General features: G+C 43.7%; 2 protein-coding genes across 2 annotated transcripts in view; both read right to left on the bottom strand.

Moving 5' to 3' along the window:
- LOC308475136 (uncharacterized protein) overlaps nucleotides 1–6,401 on the bottom strand; it is a 60,880-nt gene extending 54,479 nt beyond the window's left edge. The window contains exon 1 of the mRNA XM_081002082.1: nucleotides 6,383–6,401. The gene's annotated coding sequence lies outside the window, so the exon portion shown is untranslated. The remainder of the gene's footprint in view (nucleotides 1–6,382) is intronic.
- The window catches only part of LOC308475096 (uncharacterized protein), a 30,854-nt gene extending 24,423 nt beyond the window's left edge, over nucleotides 1–6,431 (bottom strand). Inside the window, exons 1-3 of the mRNA XM_081001976.1 lie at nucleotides 6,410–6,431; nucleotides 4,662–5,167; nucleotides 4,399–4,480 (exon numbers count right to left, since the gene is read on the bottom strand). Of these exons, the coding sequence (XP_080858102.1) occupies nucleotides 4,399–4,480; nucleotides 4,662–5,078 (499 nt within the window). The 5' untranslated portion in view covers nucleotides 5,079–5,167; nucleotides 6,410–6,431. The remainder of the gene's footprint in view (nucleotides 1–4,398; nucleotides 4,481–4,661; nucleotides 5,168–6,409) is intronic.
- Between the last annotated feature and the right edge of the window lie 7,161 nt (nucleotides 6,432–13,592).

Raw genomic sequence — 13,592 nt, 5'->3', positions numbered from 1 at the left:
CTATCTTAAGAGCAGAGAAACACTGCGTAGTGGGCTTTTCCACAAATTTTGCCAGAAAGTGAAAAGCATAAGTTATATCTGGTCTTGAGATTCTTTGAATGAAATTTAGCTTGCCTATAGCAGAACGACACAAAGTTTTGTTAGGAAATGGCTTATCTTCACCTGTAAAGATGAAACCACACACCATAGGCGTTTCCTTCCCATTTGCATTTTCTGAACATAGCATTTCAACAAGATCATCAATTTTTGCAGTTTGATGAACCAGAAAAGATCCATTTTTGCCTTTCTCAATTTGCATGGATAAGTAATTTTTAGCCATGCCTAATTCCACCACATCAAATTTCTTCTGTAACTGTGAAACTACCTCTTCATATTCCTGTTTAGTTTTTGTAGAAATTAACACGTCATCTACATAGACACACATTTTTGTTACAGAGTTTGCCCTTTCCTTTATAAACACACAATTGTCTGTCTTTCCTTGTGAAAAACCAATATCCAGCAATTCTTTTGCTAAAGTTTGGTGCCAATTCCTTCCACTTTGGTGCAGACCATAAAGGGATTTATTTAATTTGCATACCAAACCTTCAGCGACGTCTATGCCTTCAGGAACACGCATAAAAATTTGTTCTTTTAAATCTGCAAACAAATATGCAGTTTTTATATCTAGGTGATAAACAGAATGTCCACGTTGTGATGCATCTTTTAACAAAAGTTTAACTGTTTCATATTTTACACTTGGTGAATAACACAAATCATAATCTTCGCCTGGAATTTGTTGAAAACCCCTAGCAACTAATCTAGCCTTGTACCTTACAACTTCATTTTTGTCATTCATTTTAACTCTATAAACCCATTTTGAATCAATAAGTCTCATATCTGGGGTTTGTGGTACAAGAGACCAAGTGTTATGCTCATTTAAAGAAGCTATCTCAGAGTTCATAGCTTTATACCAATTTGCAGCTTGGTGCTTAGGTAAATTCTGAACATCATTGTAGCTTTTTGGCTCAGAAACCACCTTATTGGCATATACAGTATTAAAATGTTCATCTGCAAAACGTTGTGGCTTCTGCCTCTTTCTATCTGAACGTCTCAGTCCGGAAGGAGAGTCAGACTCCTCAGACTTAATGGGACTAAGTGAACTACTAGTTTCTGGTTGTGAATCATCATTGTCAGACTGAAGAGATGCCTGTAGGCTAAGCTCACGGTCAGAAAGCTCAAGAGAATCTAACTTCCCCTCGGGCGCCTGTGACTTTAAATCATCAAACAAATTATCAGATTCAACAGGCTTTTCGTCTTTTTCCATTAATTCAGAAGCACCATTTCCTGCTGCTGCTGCTGCTGCTGCTGCTTCCTCTTCTTCCTCAGTATCATTTATACCGTTAGTATCTTGGAAAACAGCAACACCATTCCAATTTACAGTTTGTATCATGCTTCTGGTAATATGAAATTTGCCGGTCGCTGGTATGTAAATTCTGTACGCCCCCTGCTGGTAGCCCATTAATTTTCCCAGAACACTACGCTCACCCAATTTCTGCTTAGCGGGATAATGCATAATTACATCTGAACCCCAAATGCGTAGGTATTTCAGTTTAGGGCGTTTTTTAAACAACTTCTCATAGGGGGGTGACATCTAAACCAGAATGATAACTGCGATTTCTAACATAACAAAAGGCATGGAGCGCTTCAGCCCAAAAATCTTTGGGCAGATTAGCATCGTGCAGGTAAGTTTTAACCCCTGCCTGCAGGTCACGCTGCACAACTTCAACAAGCCCATTTTTCCAGGGACTTCGGGGGCAAGATAACTCATGAGTAGTCCCCTGCGCTTCCAGGAATTTCTCAAAATCCTCAGAAACAAATTCCCCGCCCCGGTCAGAAAACAGGTTCTTAATTGGTTTGTTAAAGTGTGTTTTTACCCAGTTGCAAAAAGCTTTGTACTTCTCAAATGCTTGGGTTTCTCAGCTATTGCATAAGTCCAACAATATCTACTATACTGGTCTATCAGGGTAAGCCAGTACTTAGAACCTCCTAATGATGGTGGGAGTGGCCAAGCTAAATCACAATGTACACGCTCAAATGGCTCAGTTACTTTCCTATCTGAGCACCTACCCTTGCGTGCAACCTTAATCTTATTCTTGCAACAAGATAGACATTGCATAAAGAATTTACATGGTTTTAAGTTGAGGCCATTAACAATATTCTTTGTCTTAATTACATCAGCAAAATTCAGGTGTCCTAAAAGTCTGTGCACCTCATGGACACACCCGGAATGTGGCCTTACATTCCTCAACCCCTGGCTTGACTGTGCTGCTCTGCAATTTATAGGCGATTGGGAGTAGGTGCGAAAATACAGTCTATATAATCCATCAGAGTCCCGGGCATATAATAGACATTTGTTCCCATCGAAAAACTCACACATTGACTTTAAGAAACGCACAGTTATTCCTTGACGAGCAAAACATCTTACTGACAATAAATTGTCCACTGACGGGCAGTAAATGCAGTTCGCTATTGTAATGTTTAAAGAGTCAAGTTTAACAGTACCCCTGCCAAGCGACTGCAAGACTTGTGAATTGGCTAAATGTACATTACCAATTTCCTCTTCGAAAGAAATAAATAAACTTCGATCGTTGCAAATGTGCTGAGATGCTCCTGAGTCCACAATAAAATAATTCCACTTGGCACCTTTAATTCTTTCACGATCTCTTGTGCTAGTGTGAAAAGCTCGCGGCTCGTTTCTGTCTTTACGGTACGATGTCGGCTGCTGAGCTGACTGTTAGGATATTTCCGTTCCACCTTAAAAGGGAGCAGGCTTTGAGAGTCACAGAGTCTGCGCATGTCCTGTTCACAGGATGTTTATGTTTGCTATTCCTTTCGATTTCAGTCGGACAGAGACGCTGACTCAGAACGGTCATGTTTTTCCTTTGTTCTGTTCAACGCTAAATAAAGTCTGTAAATATGCTCTTCTGCTCTTCTGCGGTGCAAGCTTTCTGGCTGTGTTTCTGCTGATAAAGGATGTGCACGAGCCTGGAATGTGGCAGTCTATTTCTAAGGCTTCGTGTCGCTAATTGCTGGATCTGCGTGGCTACAGAGATCGATGGACGTCCGGCAGCCGGCTTGGGGCTCAGATGGACGCTATCTCCCTGGCAGTATCCCAACCGTGACTGACGAACAGAAACAGGCTTGGGAGTACTTTGCTTTCTTTTGGATCTGCAGTCCTTTGCAAAATGTCCTTGCTTATTGCAGAACCAACAGCGCTTTGCAGCTTTAAATGCAGTTGTATCACCACAAGTTTGCATATGGTGTTCCTCATTATTTCTGGAAATAGGAGTGCTTATGACACAAGCCTCCCTTCTATTATACTCGCCTATTAATCTTGCCGTTACCCCTTCCACAGTTAATTGTGCTGGTGGAACGGCAGATATCTGGCTAGCTATACCATCAAAGTCCTCGTTAAGGGAACAAAGAATGATAAAAACATACTGAATATCAGGTATCTCCATGTCCCTTCGAATTAATTGTATTGCCTCCAGACGTCTCAAGTGTGCTGCCAAATCACCACCAACTTCGTCTGGTACAACTGCTTGAAAAACGTCAATGCAGACGCCGACTCTTTTCTAATGTGCACTGCTGCAAGGCTGTCCCACATTTCTTTGGCAGTTTTCTTATTCCTTATATAAACTACTTGCTGGTCGCTGACTGCCAAATTAATTATCGCCCTGGCTTTTGCATCTCCTTTTGACCAAGCATTAGTTACAGGGTTAGGAGGGTCATCAGTTACATAGGTCCATACTTCTCTAGAGGTCAAGAGCGCCTCCACCCGAAAAGACCATAAACTATAGTTCTCATCTGTCAGCTGTGGGAAGACCAGAGCCTTCTCAGCTTCTGGAACCCGGTCAACCATTCTGGAACTCTTCCAGACCCACAGAACTACGCCAACAGGAGAAGGCGTTTTCAAACCTTTCTCAGAGTCCAAAAATATACAGTCATCCACTCAGCAGCTGGGCCCATAACCAAAGATGTTGGCTATTTGCAGTATGGTAGCGCTGACACAGCTTAATCAATTGCTTAATCAATCACAATTGCTGACACAGCTTAATCAATACAACTCAGCAGCACCTGCTATGTTTCACAGCTGTAAAGCTGGGTCTCGTTATCTTGCTCTGGCCCCTTAAAGACATACACATCGGGTAGAACAATGATGAACCTTTACATATAAAGAAACCATTCAACAGTTTGTGCCCATTTCATATGTTAGTTGTATAAAAATACACCTCCTCTCCTCTGGACCCTTGACCCCAACAGTCCCCTCCCCACAAAAAAAAGATGAAAAGAACCCACAGATTAGTTGGGAAACCAACAGAATGAGACAAAACAGAGAAAAGCCACCTTCCTCCTTACCCAGTGGCCTCTCTCTGGTGTCCAACGGAGGCCTCTCTGCCTCACAGGAATCCAGGTCCATTTCTGCAAAGAGATCCTTTCCCTGAAAAAGAAACAAGGACTCAAAACAGAGAATGGTGAGAAATATAAGAAAAAGTATGACAAAGACAAAAACATTCAGGGTGTTAGATCTCATTCCATGGATGCCTTCCCAGAAAAAGAATGGGCCAACAGTAGAGCATTATGGAGCCCCTTGGGAGTATCCAGAGAAAAGTCTCTCTCACCTGCTTTCTCTGTTCCTGCTTTCTTTCCTCTGCCTGACTCAGGAGGAAACCTTCGGCCAGGGCCACCGCCTGCGAACTGGTCTCCACTCCACAGTCCCTCACCCAGCTCTCCATCTCCGGGGGAAGGACAGCCAGGAACTGCTCCAAGATCACCAGGTCCAGCATCTCAGCTTTCGTGTGCCTTTCTGGCTTCAGCCACTGACGGTCAAGGTGGTAGAGTCGGCTGCAAACCTCTCGGGGTCCTTTGGCCTCCTGGCAGCAGAACTGCCTCAACTGCTGGCTCTGCACCTCTGAGCGGAGGGTGTCCTCCTCACCCAGGATCTTCTGCCCAGAGTTTTCCCAGAATCCCCCACTGCTCCCAGTTTGGATGGCATGGCCTCTTCCTGCTCCAGGGCCAGCTGAGTCTTGCTCATCCATCTGTGCTCTCAGGAAGTCTCTAAGAGATTGGAAGGAACCCTTTGGCCTTCTGCCAAGTTCTGCCTGTGCTAATGAGGTGCTAGCAAATCCTACAAAGCAAATACATTGTTTAGTTACAGAATTTTTAGGTCATAAGAAGAGAAATGTTCCTTGAGCAAGCACGGATGAGTCTTCCTAGGAACCAGGGTGGGACTGTACCAAACCATGAGATATCTTCTGAAGAAGAAGATGGAGGAGGAGGAGGAGGAGAGAAGAGGAAGAAGAAGAAGAAGGAGAGGAGGAGGAGGAGGAGGAGGAAGCAGACTCTAGCCCCCCTAGAAGGAAGATTGCGATGCAAAACGTGGAGGCAACTGAAGGGATTTCTCTGAGGTAAATGCAAGAAGTCAGGACTGACTGACAAGGGAATAATTTGTATCTTGTGGGAAATGGATGCCTGGCTCTAGTGGGGGTCCTCACCTGGGGGTCCTCAGGAGTTGCTGCCCCCCCATCCCCACTCCCCTGCTTCTGTCTCCTTTTCTTGCACTTGGACTCTCTGCTGCTCTCACGACAAGACTCCTGGGGTGGGGTCCCTTTTTCTTTGCTCTGAGGGCCAGGAATGTATCTGGCCAACCCCCTGAGGGCCAAGTGGGTGGGGCCAAATACATCTCCTTTGAAATTTAGGCAGCTAATTTATTATTATTATTCTCTTAGATGGCTTAACACATGCACAGCCATTGATGCCCAGGTCCCTGGAGGCTCAGTGAGTAGCAGCGCCCATTTCCGGCTGCTTTGCCAGCAACAATCCCTTTGGGAGAGAGAGGATGTGGTCCTGGGATGCCCTGCTCTGGGTGTGAGGGGATTGCTGCAGTGGCCTCCGTGGGGAGCTGCCCTGGGAGACGACTGGGAAACTGGTCCCCAATGCAGCAGCCAGACTTTCCTTCTTTTCTCCCCGTGACTTTCATGGGGGGGGGGGCTAGTCCACCTCCTCGTCCAGCTTTGGAAAACCATTTGCACATTTTCCCTCTGTTGTGCACTGATGCTGAGAGACGTCACAGAGACTCAAAGTTCTACGGACTCCTTTGTTTGAAGAAGGAGATTTCGGGGGAGTCATTGTTTTTCTGAAGGGGGGGCGGAAGGCCAACTGAGTTTGGGATCCTCTGCTCTGCAGGAAGGAGAGCGTGGCAGACCTGGCCCCTCCCTGGCAGGACCCTCTCCTCCCTGACTTGGGGTCCCCCCAGCCCCCTCCCCTGCTGCAGCCCTGGGACCCCCACCAGATCCCAGAGAGAGAGGAGACTCACTAGATCCCAGAGAGAGAGGAGACTCACCAGATCCCAGAGAGAGAGGAGACTCACCAGATCCCAGGAGGGGGCAGCGAGGCAGGGGAGGGAGGGGCCTTGGCTCTGGAGGACCTGCCCCCCCTTTCTTCCTGTTCTCTCTAGGAAGGCAGCTCGGTTCCCTTTAACCCTTGCAAAGCCGAGTCCCTCCAGCTCAGCCCTCTCTCGCTTTGCAAAATCTCAGCTTTTTGTTCTTTTTTATGGATTTAGGGGGGCAGCTGCCCCCCTGGCTCCGCCAATGCCCAGATATCCTTTTGGGGGTGAGGCTCTTGGCTGGGCTCTGAGCATCTCCCTCCCTTGGCCAGAAACCAGAGGAAGAGCTGGCAGGGGAAAGGGCTTTGCAGGAAGCAAGGAACCTCTTCCTAGAATTCAGGAATGGGAGACATAGGAGGGGATCCCAGGGTCATCTAGTCCAACCCCCAGCAATGCAGGAATCTCAGCAGAAGCATCCATGGCAGATGGCCATCCAATCTCTGCTTAGAAACCTCCCAAGGGAGACCTTTCCCCTGCCAAACTGCTCTTAGATGTCCCTCAAGGCAGCTGTCCTGAGTTCTCCCACTGCTGAAATAATGGCGCTGGCTACCAAGGAGGAACCAAGCAAAGTTCAAAATAAATAAATCATATTTTCATAATGAATGAGTAATACGTTTTAATGCATGCCTTTTATGCTTATACACAAACGTATGCCATTTCCCCTCCCAGAAATGCTTAATTGCTCATTCAAGGGACTAACAACGGATGGTGGTGGTTGTTAATATTTATTAACCTGACATACCGCCCTTCATCAAGAGATCTCAGGGACGTTTAAAACACAGAACATATAAAAAGCAGGCAAATGATGCTGTTCCTTTTCCTCTGCCTTGTCCAGGCCACTCTTTCCCTCCATTAAATTCACTGTGTGCTGAAGCAAATAAATCCATCAAACTTCATCAAATGCTCAAGTGCCAATCAACATCTATTATGCACTACATAAATCTTGTTTTTCAAAGCAGATTCTATATGTTTATTTTAATTATTTATTAAATTTACGTATCATCCTTCATCCAAAGATCTCCAATGGTTTGACCTCACCTCCAAAGGTGCCCTCCTCCTCCGTAGTCTCCCGAGAGAGATGGATGCCAACAGCAGCAGCAATGGGCACCCGAGTCTATTTCCTCCAGAAGGGGTTGAGGCTTCCTCCACCGTAGTTCCTGGGGAGAAGGTCCCAGGCAAATGCAGCCGTGACTGTTGATTTTGACGACAGCTTCATACGGGGTGCAGATAACTTTATTCAACCAGATCAAGAGAAGTCATAGTCCTGTTCTGTTTTGCCTTAGTCAGACCTCGTCTGGAATCCTGTGTCAAGATCTGGGCACTACAATTCAAAAAGGATGTTGAGAAGCTGGAAGGTGTGCAGAGGAGGGCAACCAAGATGATCAAGGGTTTGGAAACCAAGCCTGATGAGGAACAGTTGAAGCAGCTGGGTATGTTTAGCCTGGGGAAAAGGAGACTGAGAGGAGAGCCATCTTCACATATCCCAAGGTTCTTTCCCCCTGCACTGGAGGGTGTTGCAGGAATTTACCGTATTTTTCACTCTATAGGACACACTTTTTCCCCTCCAAAAATTAAGAGGAAATGTGTAGAGTGAATGCAGGCTGCACGGCTAAGCCCAAAGCCAGAACAGGGAGACGGAGTGCTGCGCAGCACTCCGTCCCGCTGTTCTAGCTTGGGGTTAGCTGCCCTGCGGAGGCTACGAAGGCTGTACGAAGGTGGGGAAAGGCTGCAACGCCAGTCCCACAAGCTCGGGGGGCAGCGGGAAGGCGCGCAACGCCTTCGCACTGCTCCCCAACCTGGTCTTTGGGGCTGGCGGTGGGGGAAAGCAGCGCTTCCCACCGCCAGCCCCAAAGAGCAGGTCAAAAGGAACCCAAAGCCTCCGGAGCCCAGTGGGAACTCCCGCTGGGCTCCGGAGGCTTCAGGTGAACACACCTTGAATGCACAGAACGCACCTTGTTTTAGAGGGGGAGAACAAGAAAAAAAGTTTTTTCCCTGTTCTCCCCCTCCTATGGTCCGGTGTGTCCTATAGAGCGAAAAATATGGTATGTAAAAAAAAGATAAAATCTTGGAGAAAATAAAGGAAGGGGAGAAGAAATTGAGAGCGAAACCAAAGTCGCAGGAGATTCTGAAAGAGATAAAGTTATATCAAGTACAATATATGAAAATGATGAATCAGGAAATAGAATGGAAGATTAAACAGATGAGACAAAAGACCTTTGAATCAGCAAATAAGTGCGGAAAACTGCTGGCCTGGCAAATGAAAAAAAGACAAAAACTTAATACTATTACGAATTTGGAAGTGGAAGGAAAGAATATACAGAACCCAGTGGAGATCAGGAAGTGTTTTCAGAGGTATTTTAAACAACTTTATACACAGGAGAAGCAGAAAAATTGGACATTGATCGATTTTTGAAAATAAATGGACTACACAAAATCTCTCAGGAAAAACAGCTAATGTTGAACCACAAAATAACGGATCAGGAGGTGGAAGGGGCCATTCAGAATATGCAGTTGGGTAAATCTCCAGGACCAGATGGTTTGACTTCAAGATATTACAGATCTTTGAAAGAATGGCTAATACAACCATTGAAGGAAGTCTGTAATGAAATATTGGAAGGGAAAAAGGCACCAGAGTCGTGGAAGAAAGCATATATTACACTTATACCGAAAACAGAGACTGAAAAGACACAGCTTAAGAACTACCGCCCATATCGTTGCTTAATGTGGGTTACAAAATTTTTGCAGATATTTTGGCTAAAAGATTAAAAAAGGCGTTAGTAGAAGAAATTCATAAAGATCAAGCGGGCTTTCTCCCGGGCAGACATTTGTCTGATAATACGAGGATATAATTAATATTTTAGAAAAACTACAAGTGAACATTAATACTAAAGCAGTTCTGATATTTGTGGACGCGGAGAAGGCCTTCGACAATATTTCTTGGAGTTTTATGAAGAAGAATCTACAGGGGATGGGGGTAGGTCAAGGTTTTGGAAATGGTAGAGGTGCAATTTATTCAGAACAAAAGGCTAAATTAATTGTGAATAATGTAGTGACAGAAGAATTTAAGATTGAGAAAGGAACACGACAAGGTTGCCCAATCTCTCCATTGCTTTTTATATCGGTCCTGGAGGTTCTGTTAAATATGATTAGAAGGAACCAATTGGTTAAAGGTATATAAGTGGGAACTAAACAGTACAAACTGAAAGCATTTGCTGATGATTTGGTATTGACTTTACAGGAGCCAGAATCTAGTACTAAAAGAGTACTGGAACTGATTCAAGAATTTGGTCAGGTAGCAGGCTTTAAGTTGAACAAGATAAAAACTAAGGTTTTAGAGAAAAACCTAACTGGGATAGAGAGAGATAAGTTTCAGAAGGAGACAGGATTAACATTGGTTAAGAAAGTGAAATATTTAGGGGTTAACATGACTGCTAAGAACGTGAATTTATTTAAGGAAAATTATGAAAAATGATGGATTGAAGTGAAAAAGGACTTAGAAATATGGTCAAATTTGAAGTTATCACTGTTAGGCCGAATTGCTGTGATAAAAATGAACGTATTGCCAAGGATGCTGTTTTTGTTCCAAACATTGCAAATCTTGGACAAAATGGATTGTTTCAAGAAATGGCAGAGAGATATCTGTAGATTCGTCTGGCAGGGCAAGAAGCCTCGAATAAAATTTAAGATATTAACTGATGCTAAAGAAAGAGGTGGATTTGCCCTGCCAGACCTTAAACTTTATTATGAATCAGCCGCTTTTTGCTGGCTGAGAGAGTGGCTGCTTCTTGAAAACACTGATGTGCTGGACTTAGAAGGTTTCAACAATGTAATTGGTTGGCATGCATATTTGTGGTATGACAAGGTTAAAGCACATAAAGCGTTTAAAAACCATATTGTTAGAAAAGCATTGTTTAATGTCTGGATAAGATATAAGGACTTGTTAGAAAATAAAACCCCAAGATGGTTGTCACCAATGGAAGCGAAGGCTCAGAAAAACTCAATATGGAGGCCAAATGGCCGAAATATTGGGAAATTTTGGAACAAGAGGGAGACAGAATAAAACTGCAAAGCTTTGAAAAATTAAAAAACAAAGTGTGAGACTGGCTCCATTATTACCAAATAATGGAGGCATATAATTTGCATAAAAAACTTTGCTTCCAGGTGGAAAAATCAAAATTGGAAACAGAATTGTTAGACCCCAAAATTAAGAATTTATCAAAAATTTATAACTTGCTGTTGAAATGGAACACTCAGGATGAAACGGTGAAATCAGCTATGATTAAATGGGCACAAGATGTTGGACACAATATCATGATGGCTGACTGGGAACAGTTATGGACCACAGGTATGAAGTTTACGGCATGTAATGCCTTAAGAGAGAATTTAATTAAAATGATCTATAGGTGATACGTGACAACAGTCAAGCTTGCAAAAATTTACCATTTGCCCGAAAATAAATGTTGGAAATGTAATGAGACTGAAGGTACATTCTTTCACCTTTGGTGGACGTGCCCAAGGATTAAGACATTCTGGGAGATGATCTATAATGAAATGAAAAAGGTATTTAAACATACCTTCCTGAAGAAACCAGAGGCCTTTCTCCTGGGCATGGTCGGCCAATTGGTGCCAAAGAAGGATAGAACTTTTTTTTATGTATGCAACTACAGCAGCAAGAATACTCATCGCGAAGTATTGGAAGACACAAGATTTACCCACCCGGGAAGAATGGCAGATGAAGCTGATGGACTACATGGAAATGGCGGAAATGACTGGCAGAATCCGAGACCAGGGAGAAGAGTTGGTGGAAGAAGATTGGAAAAAAATTAAAGACTATTTACAGAAACACTGTAAAATTAATGAATGTTAGAAGGATGCTGGAAAGAAGCTATATGGCTTTAGCAGAAATGTTATAAAGAATTAAGTAAAAATAGACTGTTAATGGGCTAAAGGGGAAAAAAATAAGGTTAGATTGTGTTAAGATAAATTATGGGACAAAAACTGAGAAAGATGGAAAGGATTTGCTGAAATAGCTAATTGAACTAGAATACAAAAAAGGGAGGTGTGAGGAGGTCGTAGAAACAAGTAAATGAAAGATAAGATATGGAAATATTGGATGCGTTTTTAATTGTTTCTGTTTTTGTTTTTGTTTTTGTTTTTGTTTTTGTTTTGTTAAGATAAGTAGTGTTTTCTGTTTTATATGTATTGTATTATATTTTGCTTTGTTTAACTTTTTCTTTCTCCTTTCTGTAATTTCTAAACTCTTAATAAACATTATTTAAAATAAATAAATAAATACGGTATGTATAGGTTGGGGGGGTTGCCCCCGCAGCAGATATCATGCACATGCAGCCCACTACCAAAATCAGCACAATCGCTTTTGTGACTTTTGTGATTTGAATCATAGAATCATAGAGTTGGAAGAGACCACAAGGGCCATCGAGTCCAACCCCCTGCCAAGCAGGAAACACCATCAGAGCACTCCTGACATATGGTTGTCAAGCCTCTGCTTAAAGACCTCCAAAGAAGGAGACTCCACCACACTCCTTGGCAGCAAATTCCACTGTCGAACAGCTCTTACTGTCAGGAAGTTCTTCCTAATGTTTAGGTGGAATCTTCTTTCTTGTAGTTTGGATCCATTGCTCCGTGTCCACTTCTCTGGAGCAGCAGAAAACAACCTTTCTCCCTCCTCTATGTGACATCCTTTGATATATTTGAACATGGCTATCATATCACCCCTTAACCTCCTCTTCTCCAGGCTAAACATGCCCAGCTCTCTTAGCCGTTCCTCATAAGGCATCCTTTCCAGGCCTTTGACCATTTTGGTTGCCCTCCTCTGGACACGTTCCAGTTTGTCAATGTCCTTCTTGAACTGTGGTGCCCAGAACTGGACACAGTACTCCAGGTGAGGTCTGACCAGAGCAGAATACAGTGGCACTATTACTTCCCTTGATCTAGATGCTATACTCCTATTGATGCAGCCCAGAATTGCATTGGCTTTTTTAGCTGCCGCGTCACACTGTTGGCTCATGTCAAGTTTGTGGTCAACCAAGACTCCTAGATCCTTTTCACATGTACTGCTCTCAAGCCAGGTGTCCCCCATCTTGTATTTGTGCCTCTCATTTTTTTTGCCCAAGTGCAATACTTTACATTTCTCCCTGTTAAAATTCATCTTGTTTGTTTTGGCCCAGTTCTCTAATCTGTCAAGGTCGTTTTGAAGTGTGATCCTGTCCTCTGGGGTGTTAGCCACCCCTCCCAATTTGGTGTCATCTGCAAATTTGATCAGGATGCCCTTGAGTCCATCATCCAAGTCGTTGATAAAGATGTTGAATAAGACCGGGCCCAAGACAGAACCCTGTGGCACCCCACTAGTCACTCTTCTCCAGGTTGAAGAGGAACCATTGATGAGCACCCTTTGCGTTCGGTCAGTCAGCCAGTTACAAATCCACTGAGTGGTAGCATAGTCAAGACTGCATTTTACCAGCTTCTTTACAAGAATATCATGGGGCACCTTGTCAAATGCCTTGCTGAAATCAAGGTAGGCTACATCCACTGCGTTCCCTTCATCTACCAGGCTTGTAATTCTGTCAAAAAACGAGATCAAGTCTGACATGACTTATTTTTCAGAAATCCATGCTGACTATTGGTGATCACCGCATTCCTTTCTAGGTGCTCACAGACTGTTTGCTTAATGATCTGCTCCAGAATCTTCCCTGGTATTGATGTCAGACTGACTGGGCGGTAATTATTTGGGTCCTCTCTTTTCCCCTTTTTGAAAATAGGGACAACATTTGCCCTCCTCCAGTCGGCCGGGACTTCGCCTGTTCTCCAGGAATTCTCAAAGATGACTGCCAGTGGTTCTGAGATCACATCTGCCAGTTCTTTTAATACTCTTGGATGCAGTTCATCTGGCCCTGGAGATTTGAATACATCTAAACTAGCCAAGTATTATTGTACTATCTCCTTAGTTATTCTGGGCTGTGTTTCCTCTGCTGAATCATTTGCTCCAAATTCTTCAGGTCGGGCATTGTTTTCTTTATCGGAGAAGACTGAGGCAAAGAAGGCATTGAGGAGTTCAGCCCTTTCTGTGTCCTCTGTTTGCATTTCACCATCTTCTCCTCTGAGTGACCCCACTGTTTCTTTGTTCTTCCTTTTGCTACGAACATACCCA

Source organism: Podarcis pityusensis (assembly GCF_964106645.2).
Source record: "Podarcis pityusensis genome assembly, chromosome: 4".
Lineage (NCBI taxonomy): Eukaryota > Metazoa > Chordata > Lepidosauria > Squamata > Lacertidae > Podarcis > Podarcis pityusensis.
The sequence above is the reverse complement of the archived record's forward strand: the minus strand, read 5'-3'. Positions and strand labels throughout refer to the sequence as shown.